The following is a 23626-nucleotide window of genomic DNA, read 5'->3' as shown; positions in this document are numbered from 1 at the left end:
AGGGTTTGAAGATCTTAGGCAATGGAGGTGTCACTAGCTCTCTGTAGACCTTATTTCATGTATTGAACATCCTCACAGATTTAGATTTTTTTTTTTTTTTTTTTTTTGAGGGGGACATGGGGTTTTTTGGTTGGTTGGTTGGGTTTTTTTGGGGAGTGTTTTTTTTGGTTGGTTGGTTTGTTTTTTCAGTGGTGGTTTTGTTTGTGGTTTTTTTTTTTTTGAGGGGTGTGTTTTGTTGGTTTTTGTGTTTGTTTGTGAGGTTTTTTATGCTAACCTGGAACCTCATGTGTTTTCAGTTTGTGCCCACTGCACCTCATCCTGTCACTGCGCACTACTCAGAAGAGCATGGCTCTGTCTTCTCTACACATTCCCTGTCATGTATTTACTGATTAAATCTGATTAATCTGATTAAGATCACTGTCTGGATAAGATTCTCTTGAGCCTTCTCATTTCCAGGCTAAACAGTGCCAGCTCTCTTAGCTTCTCCTCATATGAAAGATGCTCCAAGCTTTTAACCACCTTTGTTGCCCTTCGCTAGGCTTGCTCCAGTAGGTTCATGTGTCTTGTCTACTGAGGAGCCCTTCCTGGACCCAGTGCTGCACATGAGTCTTACCCAGTGCTGAGTACAGGGGGAAGGGTCACCACCTTCAACCTGCTGTCAACGCTTTGGCTGATGCACTCAACTGAGTACTGTTAGCTGCTTTGCCCACAAATATGTGGATTAGAGGATAAGGACAAAATTAAATCAGTCCAAGGAAGCTGAAGAAAAACCTTTCCTAGTATTAGAAGGATAAGCAGGCTCTTAGCTCTGATAAAAAACATTCAGATTCAAGCTTTGGGTCTCAACTGGGATGGTTGCAAACGAGTGCTATAACCACAAGACAGTCACTGGCCACAAGGGAGTTCTCTTTCCAGTCAGGAATTTCACACCTGCCAAAACTGCCAGTGTAGGTATGTACAGGTTGTGTTTAGTCAGTTGGGCACTTGCTGCTAACAGCAAAGAAACATTATTGCCCTCCCTCTTGACCATAAACCACAATACTGAAAAAATCTTGACCAGGTGTTTTCAAAGAAATATTATGCAATATTTTACAAATCCATACAGTAAATTTTCATTCTGAGATAATGTCTTGACTTGTCTGAGATTAAACTGTAATAGCACTTGTGTTAAAACTTAGATTTTCAGATTTCTATTACTCAATGGAATAAGATGGGCCTGACAGTTGTTATTCCATTTTAGGTACTATGGAATAGATTTTATTTCAGAATTGGTAACAGGTTAGTGAAAAAGGCAACCTGGAGGATTAAGCTTCAAAAAAAAATAGGTGAGGGAAATCTATTATATTTGATTTTTAAAGTTTTCAGGTAAACTTTCACACAGAATTAGTGAGAAAGTTTTTGAAGTATTGAAAATTAATTACTCTTTTTTTTTTTTTTTTTTAACAAAGTCAACTGAACTGAGCAAGGATGTTACAGATACCCTCCGTCTTTCCTGATAGTCAGGTTCATCATCTAATCCACACATCACAAATTAACTGTACTGGGCAATTATACATAAATTATGTTTGAATTAAAGTCAGAAAGAATGTGGTTCTCTCAAGTAACCTATTGTGCTAAATAATGGAGAAGAGAGTCAGGAACAAGTATCTACCTCAGCTTCCTACTATTGAGAATAATTGGACACCTTGAAAATAGGTAACCACCTTTGAAGTGCTCATAGGAATTGAAGAGAAACTATGGGTACCTACCCATGCCATAAATTTAAAGTATAACTTAGAGAACTGCATATTTTTCATATTATTAGCAGCAAAACTCGTACATCTAGTGGAAAACTACTTAGGTTACAGGCTAAGTGAGTATGAAGGTGGTAATAAAAATAAATTTGCTATGTATCTCATTCCAAAGTTATTAACTTTGCTTCATTTATCATATGCTGTCATACTTTTAGTCAGTCTACACCACCAATAATTCATCAGTCATCATAGATTATTTCAGATACACTTGGTAACCTGTGTATATAATACAAACCATTCTTTGGTTACTGTACAACCAGGTGTCACATGCAGCATTCTTTACCAAATTTCAGTTGACCCCCAACCCCCCAGTGATTAAATTAATCTACAGGCTTAATATTAAATTAATTGCATTAATAAAATAATGTGATAAATCCACACTAGCTTCAAAATTATATCTAATATTACATAAGCTGTATAAAATGTCACATACAATTATTGCTAAAAAGACAAACCAGAGAAGTAATTAACACAGTTGAGAGTTCGTATCACTAGAAGTATGAAAGCAGAAAGCAAAATTAATTATTTTCATCTTGCTCATATGGTTACTTATCAAACCAGGCCTCATGGGGACACATGATGTATTTCAACTAGACAATAAAAAGCAGCACATAATTACAGAACTCCTTGGAGTGACTGGTTTGTATCCTTGAAAATTCTCCAGAAAGTATTCTAACTGTGTGAATCACCTCAACTATTACGCTGCTGTCAGTTCAGACAAATGAGGCATGCAAATACATGCTTATATAAACAAACAGCGTCTTTATAAAGCAAGAGTTTAATATAATTACATCATCAGGTAATTAGAATGTGCAGTTATGTAAGTCTCATCCTTCTCTTCCTGCTACCGAATGAACTGCTAAGTACTAGGGGAAGATTTATCTTTATTAGTGACATTTGAACTAATGGTATCGGAGCTCAAGAACAAAAGAAAAACCTAAAAAGGTGAGATTTTCCTAGACAGGCCAATTCTGCTATACAAAACACTTTCCACACAGCAAGTAATTATTTTCCTATATGTTTCAAAAAATAAATTAGACCTTGAGAGTGTCAAGCAGAAAACTGGTGGGTCACTAAAAGGAGAGACAAATATTTTTAGTGATGAGGAGATAAAGCTACTACTGAGCTCAGAAATGTAGGCTTTTCATTATTTGTGTAGAGATTTCTTTGTCAAAATACTGCTTTATACCCATTGCCTAAAAATCTTAGACTACAACAGAATCATAACATTTCAGGTCTCCTAATGATTATTTGCACATTATCCAAGTCCATGCAGCTGCATGAAGAACAAGACAGACACTGCAGATCTAGGTCTATGTGTCATATTTAAACATAACCAGACCTAGGTCTATGTGTCATATTTAAACATAACTTCTGTGAACTCTATAAACTGAAATAGTTGAAGCTTCTTTCAAAGAATTGGTGAGACAGTGATCTTTAATAATAAATTACTATTCTGTCTTCCCTGTGAGGATGGTGAGGCCCTGGCAAAGGCTGCCTAGAGAAGCTGTGGCTGCCCCTCCCGGGAGGTGTTCAAGGCCAGGATGGATGGGGCTTTGGGCAAACTGGTCTAGTTGAAAGTGTCCCTGCCCATGGCAGGGAGTTGGGAACAGATGATCTTTGAAGTCCCTTCCAACCTAAACTGTTCTGTGATTCTATTCTATGATTCTAAGACAAAACAAAAATAAAAGAAAAAACAAATGCCTCACAGCACAAACAAACAAACAAACAAACAAAACCCCAACAAAAAACAAGAAAGAAACAAAGAAACCCCACCAAAGGGGCTTTTAGAAAAATATCAATCAGACTTCCTTCAGGAGAAGGATATGTCAAAACCTATTTTTGCTTTTTATATTACGATATTTTTGAGGCTTAAGAATGGTATAAAGATGCTGACTGAAGCAGTTACAGGTCTATGAAGAAAACCAAGCTGATCTATACAGAGACAGATCAGCATGAAGTTGTAAGTGAAAGAAAACCACAAATAACCACCCTGTCAAAATATTTCATCCTGCAACCGTCAACTCTAATTAGAGACTACAATTATAATGCTGTTGGTGGACACATACATATGAATCTTTTAGGAACAAAAGACAACATATCAACCACTTTTTGCCTCTGCATACTAATGTTTCATCTTAAGTTGTAAGAATAATTTCACGTGTATATTCCAGATTAGTAAACAGAATGATGCTTGAATTTTGGAAGTGAAACAAATGGAGACTCAACAACAGTTTTTACCATTCCTGTCTCAGAAGGTCTGGTATTCAAATAACAAAAAAACTGGAATGAAGAATTGAAAATGTATTCTCACTTCTCAATTGAAGTGCAGAAAAATATTTAGAAGCAAACTTACAGTTCAAAGCAATTGTTTACATCACGGATATTTTTATGTACTTTGTTAATTATTTATGGAGGGAAGACCTTGTATGCATTTATTTTTCCTCTCATCTATAGCCCTGGATGGTTCTTATGTGGAAATTAAACCCCATCTGAGATATGAGTTGATAAGATAACCAGGTCTACATTACAATTACAACCAAAGCATTTGATCTACATTTTTAGTTATCACTATTTTGCCAAATAATCCATTGTTCAATGATCACATAAAAACCAACTTCTGCTAATACTTGATAATTTAATTGCTTTTGCACCAGATTACAAAAAAAACCCGCTAATCTAGAGAATACAGAAAGAAAAACATTGAAAATTAACTGCTCCTTTTAGAACTACCTTCCATTTAAATCTGCTTTCCCGTTAACAAGCAACTGAATTCAGAAACACATGACAACATAAAGTATTTTACAACAATATCAAATTAGCATAGACAGATAACCATTAAAAATGACTCCATTATAAGGACTATTAAAAATGTTCATACGTCACTTTGGTGCAACAGCTACAAATTTCAGAGTACAATGTAATGGAATTTAGCAGTAGTTTAGTTAAATAGTTAAACCCATGTATTAGTACACAAGTGCCAAAAGAAGGCAGCAGTATTTCCATTCAATGAACTTAATGTAGTCACTTAAAACTAGAATTTTTCACAGTATGTTTTCTAAAAATAAAATAAGGAATAGAGCCTTCAGTGCTTGGAATTTCCAGTTTTGAACTTTCTGTCGACATGAAAGGCATGCACTATCAAGGAATATTGGAAGAAAGGGCTCTTCCAGCAGTTTAAGCTTGTATTTATGAAATCTAAGACTTCACATAGACATAAATGTATTCCTCTAAATAACTAGAGCAAAGATAGCACAGTGAAAGTAAAAGATTTTTCAACTGCACCATTTCAACTACTTTTATTACTTTCTCTTCAAGATTCCCCAGAACACAAAATACTGTATCTCTTTTTTTTAAGATTTTTTGTTTCTAGAGGAAAATAACTGTCTGAAAACTGTCCAGCTATTCACTATGAGAATTTAAATCATTATCTCTTTTTATTATTGCAACAGAGCACGTTGACAATAATCACCCAACTACCAAATTAACATTTTTCATTAATTTGAAAGTAATGGAGGAAAACTAATTCAGTTAAGCTACAGAGAATAAGCTTAATGCAATTTCTGTAACTTCTATAAATATCAGAAATGCTTAATAAACTCTCACGTCTGTCAAATGCTCAGTTCAAGACTGTAGCTTGGTAGAGCAGTTTGTTTTTATGGGATTAAAAACCACAAAAAACCCTAACATGCCCATTTCAGCAAAGTTTCCTTTCTGTACATTTTAAAGCTGTAATTCAAGATGCTTTTTCAATGTGTTATATGCTGGGGGATGTCAGTCAGAATCATGATGTGAGTGCTGTTAGGTCCCTGCAACAATTTTCCAACCAATACTTAAAGGTTAGTAGTAGAACCACTTCTCTTTTTCAAAACAATTTCAGTTTGATTGAGTAGCTGCACGCTGGAAAAACCCCCACCGCTTTGGATACCTGACATGATTCTCAACTGAAGTGCTTGACTTACCTGCCACTGTTTCATGAGCTCCCGAACTGTTTTGGCCTCCTCTAGTATCTTTTCTTTGTGTGTAGCATCCTGCAGGACATTAGCAGTTGTTTCAGCTTCTGTAAGCCAAGCAAGGAACTTTTCAAGATCCAGGTAGAATTGCTGCAACATTTTTAGGGCTGATTCCAGGGCAGCTTCACGCTCACAAACCCTGTGCAAGTACAAAAAGTCAAATGCAGCACTCTTGGGAAGAAACCAATTCTTAATCATTAAATAAGAATAAAACACTTCATGAAATATGCACAGATACAAAAAAACAGAATTCCCCGATTTGATCAATTGAAGATTGTTTTCTTATTTGTCATTAACTCTACAGTGGAAAAACTTACTTATTTTTAAAAATCATGAAGTAGTTCCAGGCCATTGCATGCAATGATGAATTTCATTATTAGTTTTTATGACTTTAAACCTTTGGAGATAGCATACACCACCTTAAAACCTAGTAACATGGAACTTTGGTGTCTGTGTGTGCGGATGTTTCAGTGGGGTTTTTTGGTTTGGGTTTTTTTTGTTCTTTGTTTGTTTTAATACAAATACATGAAAGTGATAAATTACAAAAAAAGATCATTACCAGTTACATGATAAAATGCAATTTTTAAATACAAAGGCTACCTTATCCTTGGGCAAGATCTAAACCATAGGTTGGGAGATAATACTAACAGCTCCAGTAATTCTGGTGCTGAAAAAACATTTAAGTGCATCTTTGTTCTATCAGTGTTCAAGTTCATGTTACACTGAACTTGAGCTAAATATGGATTTAGAAATGAGAGCAGGTATGACATACTGTTTATTAACATGGATCTGTCAAGATTACTTAACTACTGTATTACAGACTTTTTTTTTTTACATCAGCATGATAACTGAGTAATTTTTTAGGCTTGGAAAATATATGGTAAAGTCATTTAATAATTTTGTTACTTCAAGTGGAATAAATGCAATTTGATGCACACCTATGTTTAGTCTCCAAATTTGTGGTCATCTGGATATTTCTGTCTAGATTTCCTCGCTAGATTTGTAGGTTTTTAGACAGAGACTAAGTTATTAGATTTTAGCAGATTTAATTTCTCAAGTTGTAATTTATCATAACTTTACCATATGAAGCCATGAAATTTCTACATCTTAATCTCTATTTTAAATCATGTTTGCTCTCATGGAGAGGTTATACTCCTTGGTAAGTAATAATGTCATCTTAAAACTTAGCACACTAGTTGAAGTTAGACAAGAAAAAAATTAACACAAGTAGCACTAACTTAATATGTTTTTCTACAAGCACACATGTAAATTGTGGCAGAGCAGAGTAAGAACAGAAATATTAATTTAGACTACAGGTGAGGACAACTATTTCAGAGGAAAAACCCCAAACAAAACAAACAACAAAACCTGTCCTAAGAGCCAGATTCATTGCCATAGCTACCATGTTTATATAATATTTTTAATCCTTCAATATTTTATTTGCTTTTCAAGAATTTATTCTTAGATCTTTTTTCAATTCAAAACCTGAGAAAGCTATAGAGTGCCTTGCTACAAATGCATCCACCAATTTTTCAACTTTAAAAAGGGAGTGGATTTTTCTCTCAGCTGCACCTGTTGCCACCTACAAGAATTTTCCACATCGTGGCACTGTTGAGCCTTTATCAAAATATGCCCTTGGGGGCCTCTTACAAAAAGACAGTCACACTTAGCTTCAGAACTGTGAATCTGATGTCTTTCACAACTTTATTCTACATGGATGTAAACATGGCTTTTGATTGGGCCACACTCTGTATTTAAAACAACTGCAATGAAAAAATTTGTTGTTTTTTCATTAAACTAAGAAATAATTACATAGATATCATATCTAAATATACTAAAAACGTACATTAAATCAGTATAGAATTAGAAAAAAAGACAATAAGAAACAGAAAATATTTTACCTGGAAAATACTGTATTGATTTATTTATCACTTTTGGCTAAAAATAGCATCACATTTATTCCACAGAACTTGGAAATGGGATAAATTTATGTAATTTAAAAATATTTTACCCAGTTCTTCAGAGCACAATTCTTTATAGCTTTATTCTAATTCAATTTTCTATGTGTAACATGATGGCTAATATCTACCTTTGCAGAATCAGGTATAACACTTTTCTCACGTGCAGTTCCTCCTAAACTTTAAAGGCATGATATAATTGCAATTCACCTGAATATATGCTATGTATAAATACATAACAATGTTCTAATAATAGCATTCTGCAAATGCACAGTTAGCTGCTTGTTGTTTATTTGGGGGGGTGGGGGGAGAGGGGAGGGGCCTTAAGTTGATTTGTGTCTATTTAACTTTTTGCATTGTCGCATGCTTCCTGAGAATTAGGACCCAAAGCTATATTCACCCTTTCCTGTAAAAGTTTAGTGCATTTTTTAATCTACAAAAAAACAATCAAACAAAAAATCCCACGTAACAGAGATATGAAAAATATATTCAAAGGGAAAACTATTAAAAGTATTATTCAAAATCAGAATTTATTTTTTTTTAGAAACTTCCAGATTACAGAGTATGTTATTGTTCTGGGTAAAGAATGATGTCTTAGTTATGAAGAATCTTCTGGCATTTCTATTTTATGATGCACAGAAATCTTACGGCACAAAATTCTTTCAGCCTACAGGAATGTGTTGCTTAGCTATAAGCATACTAATATACCCATCAGAAAATATCTGGTACTTTGCATTTTAGATTTTGATACATCTAACATGCAATAAACATTCATCTACATTGACAACCCTTCAGCATGTCAATAAGCTTCACTCTACTTGGCTTTCTAATTACTTCAAAATTACGAGGTTAGAATAGAGAAAAGAAGGTCTAAAATTGAAGAATAAAACTAAGTATCAAATACAGCATGTGATAAGATAAATTGAACAAAATTATAGGGAAGACAAAAATACATATATTGAACAAGAAATTATTGCACAGAAACAAAATAAAGATGCTTTCTTTTTAGTCCATATCATCCAAATATGTTTAATTCCATATTTAGTGGAAGCTGCAAGAAAAGAATGTGATGTAAGCAGAAATACATTTCAGTGTCAATAGAAATCTGCACAGCAGAAATACTGCAAAATACTGCTGAAATGCTAGAAAATAATCATAAGAAAACACCTTTAATGGAATGATCTTGTTTGTTCTATTATGATATACAAGTAAGCACGTAGAGAGCTAAAGAAAAGATTCTTATTCATGGGAGAAATACCAAAGGTGGGATACGTTTTATTTCCATGTAGACACACTGAAGTTAGTCAACTCCACTCCCTCTGCAAAACGTGAAGACAAGCATTTCTGGAATTTAATTCCTTCTCCCTTGCCTGTAAACATCAGTTGAATCAGATTCAAGGTCAGAGTAAGTTTTATTCTCTCTTGACTAAAATGGTAAGTTACTAATAGCTTATACAATTTCAATTTTGTACAAGACTAAATTTTACATAATTACAGGTAGGTAAAATGGTTCTCAGTCTACTCTAAGGACTGATTTTTAGCGTCAGTGGACTGACCAAGTCTGGTTGTCATATGAGCTTTGTTGCAGAACAGATATTATGGTAATCTCTTAAGAATGTGTTAGCTGAAGGCTTCAAGTTGACGGAAAATGGAGGTACGTCAGAGGAAGTGAGTCATACAGTGTGTGTAAGTGCGAATCTTTATATTCACAGGAACAAGTTTTTAAGGGTTTAAAAGAAAACTCCATCAAAAAATAAAATAAAATAAAAACATACCAGCCTCTGCTACAAGACATAGCTTCAAGTTGATGCTGAGAACTTTTAAAGCTATTATTTTTAAAACATAACCGCTTTACAAATGTTTGGGAAGATACACAGGAGAAAATTAAGTTATCTGAAATCTGTGTCATAAAGCTTGAAGTTCATAAATAAGGTACTGTATTACTAAAAGTCAGAGTCCATACCATGCCAATCATACAAAATAAATATGTAGAGCAGAATACAAAAACTACAACTGAATCTAACAAGAAAAGTGCTGAGATATGTGAATGATGGTGTCATTATTAAAAGTATTTCAGGAGTTCTTCATTCAACAATCCCCAATCCATTAAAACCTAAGGAAGACAGGGTTTGGAGTGGCTCCATGAATGTGAAGAACAGATTTTTCTTCAGCTGTAGTATTTGCTACATAATTTGGAATGAATCATTCATGCTTTCCGAGAATCTGTTTGTCTAGTTGAAATTGTAATGTTTATTCAAATTTACAAGATAAGTTGCAAAGGTCAGTGTTTAAATAATGCTTTGAGATGCTCAGATGCCAGGAAACATAGTAAATGCAGAGCATTATGCCAATATACACTACACTATTAATAAGAATACATAATATGTGAGAAAATATATTCAAGAGTAAGCACAGCAAATACACATAACAGACAAAGAAAGAAATACCTGTGGAACAGAAATTTGTTAAAGGGCAATGACAGTGGGGAAATTCTGCATTGTTTAATGTCTAACAGATAACTAAATCACACTTCTCTATGCAGACAGTAGACATCTAATGCTATCACAATGAGATACAAAATAAAATATCCTGGACTACTGGATGCCGAATTATCAGCAAATGGTTTTATTTTCATAGTTTGTGTGGACCTCTCTATATAACTGTATTTTCTTCTACATAACATCAAAATTCCATAAAAATTAAAAATAAAACCAAAACAAACACCATCCCCTCCCCCCCTCCTCCCCCCAAAACCTGAATTTCTCTTTTCTGGAGCCAACACAGGCAATTCGAACAACAATACATCTTCCTGCTAACACTAAAAGCAGTTTGCACTTTTTCATGAGGATCATATCCCTTCTGCCAGTTTGACAAAGGAACAATTGCAAACCTTTATTGGAACATTTAATTTTTACTACTAAATAAATTGGAGCTCTTACTGGTAATGTTTCTTCAGCTGCTTTAACTTGGACTGATAAAGAACCTATCAAAGACGGACAATAATATAACCTAAGATAAAATGGGAACAGGAAGAGATATCACAGATATCAACAGAAAATTAAATCCTTAAAATAAACATTAAATTCTTAAAATAGCTATTATTGTAAGAATTTTGAAATGCAAATTCAAAATAAAACATATTCATTTACTTGGGGACATTAATTTATTTGGTGAATGCTGCGTAGAGGAAATTTCTTCTAGAATCTAGTGACTATATTCTCTAGGGCCAGTTGCAGGTATTAACACACACTCGTAAGTGATTAATCTAGACATTAACTCTGGAGTGGCTCATATACATTAAGTATGGAAAATTAGGTTGAGATAGCATTTTAGGTACAGCTTTTAGGTCTTCTGGATCTCAACCAGCTTGACACCTCGCACAGGGACATGTAGTATTCTTCCAGCAACACCTTTGCTGAAATGTTCCTTTTGACCATCCTGGTAGAGGTCACTAGCTTTTCTTTCCTGTAGAGCACTGACCTATGTATGCTCTGATATTTTTGAGTTTAAGGCTTACCATAATTATTTTTTCCGGTGTATTGGAAAATCTTCTTCACCAAGTTCATCCTAGAGCAAAGGGGATTGCTCGCCTGTGTGCAACTCTAAACCCGAATTGATTTCTATGTTGCAAATTATTAGAAAACCTCAAAGTACAACTAAATGCAGAGCTACAATGTGAGCATCTGAGCAGTCTAGAGATCAGTGTTCAGAGGTAGCTGACATTCATTCACATGCCCTCATCCTCTCATTATTTGGAGTGAGGAACCAGGAAAGCTGTGGCATGATGGTAAAGAATTTTGTACTTGAAAGATGATCTTGGGGGTTATTTTCAATCATTTTGTGCTTTAGTCCCTTTCTTGTAAGGACTAAGGGACAAATCTGATGAAAAAGCTGCCTCTGAAAAGGCAACATGAACTTTCTAGAACTTTTTGCTTGATTTTCATCACTGGTAATATCTCCCTGAAGACAGCTGATGTGGAGAACTGAAAGAAGGAAAGATTTCATTTCAGTGGTGGAAAGGTCTTTGAATAAGCAAGGGAAAAAAAAAAAAAGTCGGTTTTGTATCCCAATGGGATCATACAGGTATGGCTCTGGTGATTCGGGCAGAGGAACAGGGTTCCTACCAATTCCTTTCTCTATTTCTGTGTGCAGTGCTTCCCTCTGCCTTACATTTATTTCTCAGCAATGTGATCTACTGGCTGAAAGCTGACTGGGTGTGTCTTCAGATAAGTCAAAGGGGGCCTCTGCCTTGCCTGCAATGTCCACATTGATTACATATGAATAACCAGTAAAATGATTTCAAATCCCAGGTGCAACTGTGCATACAGAAAGCTTGAGAGCAGCAGCAGCTGCAAGATGACCACACAGAGGGAGTACTTTGCTGATTCCCTTTACTTCTGCAGAAAAGAGGAACAGAACCTCTTTAATGACCCCATCCTCTGATTGGAACTCAGACTATCTCAATATGGGCACAGCATTATTCTCTCTCTGATAATCACATAGTTTTTTAAATGACAATCATCTCTAAAAATGGAGCATCCAAAACCACCTCCCGCTCATAGTAACAAGTTCATTTAATTTGTCCTTTCTTAAAAATCTTTTGACATAAAGGGGGAAATACTTCAAAGAGCAGTTATACACTCTGCTAAGCATGATGCAATTGTTTTTTCCTGAGCCAGTTTTCTGTTGCAAAGCTCTGCAAAACCAGAAAATATGTTGTATTAAAACATGTTTCTGGTGTTTCTGTACCTAGGAAAATGGATGCAGCAAGACAGAGAAACTATTTCTTTCGTAATTGTTCATTGGCTGGCTTGTTTCTAGTTTTATACCTGTCACAGCCCTTCTCAAAATAGTCAGGCCCTATATGAAAATAACAAAAAAAAATCAACCCCTTGCCCCCAACATTCTCCCTTTGAACTGCTCTTTTTGTTGCTAAACACACTAAAGGAATTTAAAAACATAATTTTGAATTTAAACCATTTGTTCCTTTTCTTTATTAAAGACACATTGATATTTATTAAGACAGAGACAAAAAAGGAAAAAGTTGTGTTTAGTTATGAAGTTCCAGATCAATGTTGGATATTAATTCCCCATCGCTTCTACACCATTATTTGTCAGACTGAGAGGGGTTGTTGACAGCAAAGGCAATTATCATAGCCTAGGGCACAAAATCATATAAAAATTTCTGTATAGGTCCATTAAATAACCTGTTTTTAAAATACTACCTGCAAACATCAGCACAGATGATCTATGTTGTCATAGAGGAAAAATCCTTGTCAACCTTCTTAAAAATAATTTCTGTCTTTTCTTATACTGTTTACTTATGGCATCCCACATTCCCAAAATGCCTCTTAATGGGATTGCAAACATATACAATGTTTTTCTAAGGGTTTTTTCTTGCCCCCATTTCTCTTCCCTTCTTTTACCTTATTGCCTCGACATTGGCCTAGAATATATGAAACCATAAGATAAGCGTACATTTTCCCTATGTTCATTTTAACCATAGATCACATATCATGAACTACAGAAAAATCACTAATGAAGCTAAGTGGATCCTTTAAATTTGTTTCTAATTAAAACTAATTATGTATTACCTTTTATGCTATTGAAAATACTTTGTATTCACTTGGAATTTCTAATCTTCTGATAAATTTTCCTTAAAATCAAACACTTTCCAGAGAGCAACTCTTAAGAATTACAAGTTAAAAAAAAAAAAGGTAATCTGAACAACACGCAACAATCACAAAAATATGACACATCATCAAAAATGACTTATAGATACAGAATAAAGTTCTGATGGACTCACTCAAGAGGCTCTGCTAAATACCATTAGTCAAAACTTAATAGTAGTATCTTAAAAAAAAAAAAAACAGAACAAGCAAAGAACACCACAAGTGCCATCACCACCTCCAATTCTCCGAACTTATGGAACACATTCCAGTCTAACCCTCCTATCATTCAAGTAATGGCCCAATAAAAAAGGGGAATATAACATTTAATAATGCTGGCTTTAAAGAAAGAATTTAGAAAAAGAGGAAATCCTGAAATAAAAACCTAAAACCAAACAGACAAAACCAGTCTCTTACTGCGCCAACAGAAGTATAAGGTTCTGTTTAAGTTTTCTTCACACTTCATGGTCTATAATACATAGGATTAACTTTTTCCTTGCATTCCAAAACACATCATTCCTTTGAGACTCCAGAGCAGTCAACAGTGCCATCTAATAAACAGAATATTAATTACTCGGATACAATTTATTAAGATAAAATCTTTGCTTTCTAAGACAGTGAAGTAGAGTAAAAACTGATTATGAAAATAATTGTATTCAAAAGTCACTTGTTTTCGTAGCCTTAATTACTGCAGAAACAACTAAATTTAATAAGACTGTGAAATGCACTGATGGCATTACATGAAATCAATTAGAGCTCACAAAGGACACTATTAAACTCTTAGTGTAGTTCTCATTTAAAGCTGCAACCTCTGAGGGCTAAGCTCAGTGGCCTAGCGGAAAAATGATTTGCTACCCTTTGCTACCCTGCAAGAAGAAGCCGCCTCAGTTTCCAGGCTGGGAAAAGTCTATGGCAGCACTTACAGTTGTTGTTATACCATGCAACTTCTTCAGTTAAGAGTAACACTAAAGAAACTCTTGGATAAAGACATACATAATTTGCTCACCTCTAAAACACAAGGCCTTAAGTAGCACCCTCATAACATGAAGGTGCTGATGGATGGGATTGGCTTAAGATACTTTAAGAAACAAACAGCTGCTAAAAAGAAATAAAGATGATGGTCAAGTTCCAGTTCAGTAATATTCAGCTTAGAAGCAGCAGGTAACAAAACCTGGTTGGCGTAAGGACAGATGGCAGGCTGTTTTTTATATCAATATAATCTAATACAGTAATATTAGCTGTAAAGATCCACTCCATATCTTATATACTTATTCTTTACTACTCAGGAGGTTTCAGACTCCTACAAAAAACTGAAATGTAGAATAAATTCCCCCACATAAAGAGATAATGTGATGAAAATAGATCTATTGCAGGAAGATTGTCATGTAACATGAACAGTAACAAGTAGATATACGAGAATACAGAGTAATACTAACATATTATTATTATTATTATCATTGTCATTATTGAGTTTCAACAACATTGGAAGGAAAGTTTAACTGTAAATAAAATAATATAAATAAATAATTAATTACACTCCAGAGCCAATTCAGTAAATGCAGATGATGTTAAACTTGCGCTCTGTTCAACAGAACTCAGTACATGTTTTATATAAAAGCTTTAAAGAGAAAATTTTAACTCCACAGAGATGAATGGCTAACCTTCAACTGACTTCAAAGGGAGCACGATGCTCTGTGATAGTTCTACCTCAATTCTTTTTGGACAAATTTCAAAGACAAAAATTCTTAGCAGAAGAAAACGTAACCCTTCAAGCAACAATTCCGGACAATTTAACAGAGTGGAAAAAGGCATAAAAAGCCATTAAAAAGCCATGACAGAAGTGGATATACCTCAAATTTTGTGTGCTGACATACAACTCTGGAAGACTCATCCAAATCTAACTCTTAAATACTGCATGATTTTCAAAATTTTCTTCCTCCTCCATAACTTTGAAACAATTATCAGGTTTACATTAAGAAACATTTGCTTTGGCTTGTAAGTAACAGTTTTGTATTCACTGTCGTGCAAGTATGGTCTGCATTTCTAGATAATTTCCCTGAAGGCTGGGAAGGTGTGTATCTCATAACATAGATTGTGAGGCATTAACATAGGCATACCTATTCTTGAATCAGTTTCCAAATCTTAGTCAAGGAAATGAACGCATAGCTGATGCATTCATCAGATTAACTAATGAATGATTAACTAACTCATCTTTACTTCAGATCATGCAAAGAAATCCAGATAGTAGCTTCCTTAAAGGAAACATACCTCTGTATCTTCTGTATTTAACCAAAAGATACATTTCAAATTCTTTTCTACAAACAGATGTGTTAACGAACACTGAATTGGCTTGTATGCTGCAAAACAGTGAGATTTTGCAATATCCATATTCTCCAACCCTGTTGCTTTTGCAGAAGGAACCAAGCTTATCTTTTTAAATCATTCATTTCCACCCAGCTCCCGTTATTGCTGGATAGGAGGGCTAAATCTAAATAAAAGCCTGATTAAAATCAACCTGAACTCTTTTTCACATTCATGATTGTATTTGACACAATAATCATCATCATCATCATATCTTAAGACCAAAATCTGTTTGGCAGTCCTTGACTTAGTTGTGCTTTTTTCCAATTAGCTGAAAAATTGCATCCCAGCTCATTTTCCAGGAAATATGCTTACACTTATAGTTTTTCACGGGTGAAAGGGCATGGCAATACATTCTCAAATAGTAACTTGATAGCTATTTTCTTTTTAATGTATTCATCTCTGGTAAATAGGATTTGAGAAAATAATAATAGAGTAGCACACGTACTCAAATGATCTTGCAAGAAACAGCTCTTCTCCATAACACAAAGACACAAAGAGGGAAAAGTCTTGAGAAACGTGAAGAAATAACTATAGAAGTTTTTTTTCCAGAAAAATACTTTTGAAAAGAAGAAAAAAAAAAATCAGCCTCTACTTTTCCTATCCATTATCAAGAAAAGAAAGTAACTTTTGATTATGCTATGGTTAATGAAACATTATTAACATCTGATCCTGAAAGCAATCGATAGAAAGCATGAAAAAACAGAAACACAGAATGGTAGACGTTGGAATGCACCTCTGGAGAAAATCTAGTCAAAACCCCTATTAAAGCAGGATCACCTAAAGCAGGCTGCACAGGATTGCATCCAGGCAGGTTTTGAGTATCTCCAGGAAAGGAGACTCCACAGCCTCTCTGGGCAGCCTGTCCCAGGGCTCTGTCACCCTCACAGTGAAGTTGTTTCTTCCAACTTGCTGTGTTCCAACTTGTGCCCATTGCTCCAGTTCCTGGTCATCCCTGAGAAAAATCTGTCCCGATCCTCTTGACAGCCACTCTAGATATTTATAAGCATTGATCAGATCACCTCTCAGTCAGCTCTTCTCCAGGCTAAACAGAAACAGCTGTCCCAGCCTTTCTTCATATGAGAGATGCTCCAGTCCCCTCATAATCCTCATAGCCCTCCACTAGACTGTCTCCAGTAGTTCCCTGTTTTTCTTTAGGTGTGTCCAGAACTGGACTCTGTCCTCCAGATGTGGCCTCACCAGGGCAGAGTAGAGGGGAAGGACAACCTCCCTTGACCTGCCGGCCATGCTTTTCTTCATGCACACCAGGATACCATTGGACTTCTTGGCCACGATGAAACACTTCTGGTTCATCACGAGCTTGTTGTCCACCAGGACTCCCAAGTCCTCCTCTGCAGTCACTGCTTCCTAGCAGGGTAACCCCTAACTTCTACTGGTGCATGGGATTATTTCTCCCTAGGTACAGGACCGTACACTTGCCTTTACTTAATATCATTTGTATCCTCTCTGCCCAATCTGCTAGCCAGTCAAATTCTCACATAACTGTAGTGCAGCCTTCTCATGTCTTGGCCACACCTCCTAGTTTTGGATTTGCTGAGGGTACACTCTGGCCCCTTGTCCAGGTCATTGATGAATATGCTGAAGAAGACTGCACCAAGCACTAACCATTGAGACTACAGGCCTCCAACTAGACTCTGCACCACTTACCACAACCCTTTGGGTTCTGCCATTCAATCAGTTCTCAACCCACCTCATTGTTCACTCATCCAACCCATGCTTCCTAAGTTTGTTTATGAGGATGCTAAGACATAAACAGTCATTTTGATATATTTGGACACAGAATCACAAGAACAATGGGGCTTGGAAAGGAACTTTGGTGGTCATCTTCTCTGACACCCCTTCCTCAAGCAAAGTCCTTAGAGCCAGTTTACCAGGACTGTGGCTTTTAAGTCCTTCCATGGATAGACTTCACAGTTTCCCTGGGCAGTCCACGCCAGCACCCAGTCAATGTGACAGTGAAAAAGTGTTTCCTGATACTCAGAGAGAACCTCCTGTGTTTCAGTTTTTGCCCACTGCCTCTTGTCTTGTCACTAGGCACCACTGGAAATACCCTCTATTCACGCTCCGGAGTCATGGGAGCATCCCATCAGTGCCTATAAACTTATACATGACCAGTTTACTCAGGGTTTTCTCTTCAAGAAGGCAAAAGCCAGCAAATAAAATGGGTCATATTTCAGAGTGAGTTGTATGCTGGTTACCCAGGTTCACAGAAGGCACATCCCAAACCCAGCACACTACCGACCACCTAAAAACACAGGGGAAATGATGACAAATCATTAGGTGATGTTCTCTGTGTTATCCCAAATAATTCCTGAAGATGCAAAACTTAGACACAAACATTTTGGTGACTAAAGGCTGCATAGACACCTGGGAAAAACACATTCATGAGTACACAGGTATGTGAAAATGTCGGGGGGGGGAAATCACTTTTTCATTCCATAAGATCCAGTATGGAGTTCTGATAGGCTGTCGCTGTACCACTGCATTATGGTTTCCTACAAGAATCACTAAGTGATTATATATATCATGTTTACCTCTGTGGAGAGAAGCCATGGCTCAGGATTTTATGGTTCAGTTTTATCAGATATGTGTATGCACAAAGTAGACTACAGAGGTGAAGCTCAATCTGTAGCCACCACAGAAATCACAAGAAAATAACCGAGTAGGAAGTGGTAATATTGATGTAGATCATGGAGACAATGTCTCATTATTTGGCTTGGTTATCAGGTTTTTTGGGATGGCAGTCATCTTTATTTTTTCAAGCTATATTCTGGAACTACAAAGTTTACATAGAAGTTAGATTAGAACAATTGTTAGACCAATAAAAATCTGCATCTTTGAGAAAAAATAAATTTGCGAACTTTTTCTTAGATTTAATTGAAACACAAAATGAAAACTAACAATAGACCAATATAACCTACTTATTATCCACAAGTTAAGCTCCTAAAGAAGTAGCTATTTAGGAACAATGCAGGGATGCAGTTTTGTTATAGAAACCTCTTGAATTAAACAAAATTGAGATTAAGAACAGATAATGTAATCAATGTGAATCAAGTTCAAGCCTGAGCATTAGGAGCCTCTCCTAAGGGAGTAGCAGTAGGTGTTATTATTAATTAAACACTGGGAAAAGGGTGTGAATAGCAAGATGACAAATTTATTTAGACGAGTCAAACCCAGGAAGGACTGTGGGTATTTCCTGATGGAAAAAATTATCAGGAATGTGATAGCAGAAAGATTCAATATAAATGTGTCCAAAATACTAGACACTACAAAGAAGATTTAAACTCAGTCTAAACTGATGGGTTCTGCACTAGCTGCAGCCTTCAGAACTGTAGTATTTAAAATGAAGACCAACAGCTTAATGAAGGTGTCAATACACACCAGTATTTCAAGTAGTACTAGTAAAAAAAGAAAAAGGAAAAAAGGGAATAAATACTATAAGCATCTTTAACTCACTCTCCTGATGGATGATGACTCTTGGATACCTCATCCCAACCAGCACAAAAGAGAGTAACATGAGAAATAAAATGACTAAACCAGTGACGTGATGCGAAAACTCCGAAGCAAAATTTAATAAAAGCATTCCATGCCTCTACTTTTATTTTCCCCAACATGAAAAGAAGTAACAGTGACAAATGTCTGTGGCTCCAAGGGGTCAGCACAGCATGAAAAGGAAGGGCGTCAACAAAGGCAGATCTGAACTATGGTTTCTTTGTGCTATCTCACTTGAACAAGACTATTCTGCTGGTGTTCCCACAGGAACAAAGAGAGAGGACAGCTCAGGAAGAATTGCCTCTGGTCACTTGGAGTAAAACTGCTCCAGAAAACTTACCTCAGATATGCTCTAAGCACCATGAAATCATAGCAACTTATGAACTGTTTATCATTGCTGATAATAATAAGCAGCATCTCTGCCAGATTTGAAAACTAAAAATTAACCAAGATCAGCATATATAAGCGGGCATATATATAATGTGGGGTATAGAAAATACATCCAAGTTAGATTAAAGAAAAAAAACAAACACTAAATTATGCTCAAGTCTAACTTGCCATAAATTAAAAAAAAAAAAAAGAAAATCCACATATAAATAATAGGAAAGAAAACAAGAAAAATTATAAGAAAGAAAATAAGCCATAAGATATAAGATGAGAAAATGCAAAAAGTGGGAAATGGGTGTTGCAAGCTTGGCATTTCAGATAATTCCAAGAAACCTGATTTTAACATATACTGCATCAAGGGAAAAAATGCAATCAAAAATATGTGGCACATTTTAAACACAAAAAAACCCCAACTTTTTTTCTTCATCAACAAAAGCGGGCCTGGATAATTCATTGCCACAAGGCACGATTGTGCTTAAACAGATACGTATTAGATACATAACCAATTATGCCTCTTGCACAAAGGAAGAATCTGCAGATATGCCGGCTATAGTAATAATACCAAGAGCTATTATTTCTTACAATTTGCAGGAGATAGTATTTCCTAAAGTTTATAGGAGATGCAATGCTTAGTAGCTGAGGGAGACCTCTACATTTGTTTTCATTTCTCAGAGGCTGTAGAAATTTGGGGTATCAGTCAGAAAGTGATTGATACTGGATGCTAAACAAGATGAAATACTGACATTTTCTTTTCCACAAATTCCTTGCTTGCTTACTCTTTCCCTTCTATGTACCTCTATCAGATACATTTTAAAAGCTGTGTTGTCAAGATTTATCAGTTTAATCTTACCATTCCTCAATGGTTTCTCGCCACCTCTATTTTAATACATGCAATAAAATTACTTTGCTAATTCTGCTGTTCCCATCTGATCTCGGTATTGCCACTTCTCCAGGTCTCTGCCCTGGTCAATAAGAGTTACGACCATCAACCTCTTGTGCCATTGATCCCTATCCCAAATGATAACAATTTCATTGTCATTTGCCAATAAGTTTTTGAGCTTTCATAAAAAGAACATGTGGCTGAAACTTCCTTTGTATTTGAAACAGAGCCACACAAGAGGCAAGCACCACTGTTGTCAAAACGACACATTTGGTAGTAACTTCTGGAAACTAAACATTTAACAGGCAGAATGAATTTACCTCCAAGCCAGTGAGGGGGATGTTTAGACTGCCTGCACTCTAGTTGATCGGAAACTAAAGAATCATAAAACATCAAGCAAGAAAAGCTATTAAAAAAAATCCATGGAAAACACCAGGAAAAACAAGTCTATCGTAAGAATAATAATGCAAACAAAAAATGACAACTAAGGTCAAGTTCATTTTTGCTGGCACTCTGCTAGTCCATCAGCTTTATTAATTTCTGTTCAGTTGTTTGTTTTAAAGGACATGAAGCCTGATAAGAAGTCTATTGAGGCGAAAGACTTTCATTTGCTGCAATAAGCTTTGGATGAGAGCAACAATCAGTTTGCTACAGTTTGTTAATTTTTCTTTAGTCTAACAGGTAATAGATTTAGGGTTGGACTTTCAGGGAACAGAGCACTAGCTTCTGTTCTTGTTCAAACAGAGACTAAAACTCTCTAATTACTTCAGAAAATCTCACCTTTACGAAAAAGAGCAACATATTTGTCTTAATCTTCTAAGGGAATAAGAAAATTGACATTTCTGTTCTTTCTCTCACATAATCAGGCTTACTTATGGGTTCCTTAGTACCTTGCTCCTTCTGTATCTCCTATGGGTGCAAAAGAGTGAGATTTCTCAGATTTTCAAATGTTCATATTAAGCTCTGATTATGAGTCAAGCTAGTCCATGAAACTTCTCTCCTGTTTGAATTTTGTGCCGTGAACTATTTCATGATTTTGTTCAGTTGGATTTTACTATAACATGAGACCTGTTCTCATTTTCATCAGAAAGGAAGAAACAACATTTAACATGCAGTTAATATGAACAAAGCAGCAGAATTCTATTTCATTCAAGACCAAAATATAAACAAACAATGAGAAAGAAAAAAAAAAAATAATTAACCCCCCAAAACCCCAAACAAAACCAGCAGCTGTCTGAGCAGTAATGAATTATCTTCTAGACATTCTACTTCCAATTCTCCTACCTAGTTTAAATTATTAACTTGCTCTCAGTACTTGAAGCTGAAGGCCTCTTTGCAAAATGCCAGTGCTATCCTCCTTTGTAATTGTCTATAATGTAAAAAAAAAAACCCAAACAATTAAGTTAAGAACAACAGTTTTCTCTCTGAGTTATTTCTGTTTGTCTGCAGGAGCACTTCAGACCTATGGATGATCTATTGCCTTTCTGGAGATGAAAAAGGTATTAGTCTACAGAAGTATCTATTCCAGTGATAGGCACTTCAAGTTTATTCACACTGATATTAAAAGTTTTAAGAAACACATCCTAGAATTCACAGGGATCCCTAGATCCTTTCACTAGAGTACTGTATTACTGATGCTACTCTCTCCTCAAATAACTCAAGAACTCTTTCCTATTTTTAATCCAAAAAAAGTGTTTCTCAAAAACCACAAGAATATGTTCACAAAGGTGGAAATGATGAATCACACCATATTCTGGGTAACATTGCTTTTTCAGCTCATCCTACCAGCATTTTGAAAGCACTGCATATCCAAGACTCACTCAAACTAAACCACAAATATTCAGTACCCTCAGATGACTTCTCATCTTGGATCCACATATGGGTGTCAGTAAAGCACAAAAAGTACAGTCAGCCGAGTGGAGAACAAAAGTGAAAACTAGAATATAAGCAGCTGAAATGACTTTCAAGATCTCCTATTTATAGGAGCTTCACATGGCATTTTTATTTATGTCTTTTTGTATTTTTTGCTACATGTGGCTGAAATGCCATCATTCTTAGGGGCATTAGGAAGAAAAAATAACAAAGCAATGTTAACTGATGTCATTGCTGATATATTTGGGATTATATTTTATACATAAATATTTGTTTGAGAATGTAGGCAATTAGTAGAATGTCTTTCAGAGAGGTACTCTCTTATCTATCATCATAAAGCAATCCCTCTCGCCCAAATGGCATTTTAGGCTTACTTTTAAATATTGCTATATTAAAGAATTTAATCAAGTAAAACATAAACCAACAAATATCTCAAATTAAACTCAGAGCATCTAATCCCCACTAGAGTAGTAGTCACCCTTTTTATAGACCTTTTTTGACAGTGAGTTTATTTGTTTAAAATAATAACAAAGAAAACAAAAAGTACTTTAATTCTTTATCTGAAAACCATTCTTTGGAAACTTTAAAGATACTGCCATTTGAAAGACAAAAACCTTAATATGGTTGCATCACAAGCAGCTAGTAAGGACTTTTTCTTTAGAGCTCCCTAAAGTTAGTAACTTCTGAGAAGCATACAGTGCTCTGTTGACAAAATGAGACAAATTAGTTTCAAGACAATTAAAATGTTCTTGTACCCTTTTATCTAATGGGAAAGACATTAACACCCTACATAAAATTCAGTCTTTCCAGAAGAGTTCTGGACTTAACACTTTTTAAAAAATCTTGTTTCTCCTGTTCAAAAGAATAGTCAATAGAACTAAGAGTTCTGGACTTAACACTTTTTAAAAAATCTTGTTTCTCCTGTTCAAAAGAATAGTCAATAGAACTAAGTCAGTTCTTCAGAAAGACATGTGGACATGTAGATTTATTTGCTCCTTAACATAATCTTAGGTATGAAACCTTAGACTGGCGATTAACTTTCATTCCACGTGAATAGTGTAGTGAACACTAACTAAAGTACTTAAGTCCTTCTAGAATTAAAACCAAGCAAGGTTCTCAAAGACAGAATATGACAAACACCTAGGCTGAAAATTTACCTTTTTAAACAATAAAGGCAAAG

At 35.4% G+C, this 23626-nt stretch overlaps 1 protein-coding gene across 4 annotated transcripts in view; it reads right to left on the bottom strand.

Moving 5' to 3' along the window:
- The window catches only part of DMD (dystrophin), a gene marked incomplete at its 5' end in the record, with an annotated part of 1290802 nt that overhangs the window by 256479 nt on the left and 1010697 nt on the right, over positions 1-23626 (bottom strand). For all 4 annotated transcript variants that reach the window (XM_084279200.1, XM_084279202.1, XM_084279199.1 and 1 more), the window contains one exon: positions 5756-5945. In XM_084279200.1, coding sequence (XP_084135326.1) covers positions 5756-5945 — 190 coding nt within the window. The remainder of the gene's footprint in view (positions 1-5755; positions 5946-23626) is intronic.

This window comes from Gallinula chloropus (genome assembly GCF_964237585.1).
Source record: "Gallinula chloropus genome assembly, chromosome: 1".
In the NCBI taxonomy this organism is placed as follows: domain Eukaryota; kingdom Metazoa; phylum Chordata; class Aves; order Gruiformes; family Rallidae; genus Gallinula; species Gallinula chloropus.
Note: the sequence above shows the minus strand (reverse complement) of the source record. Positions and strands in the feature narration are given on the sequence as shown.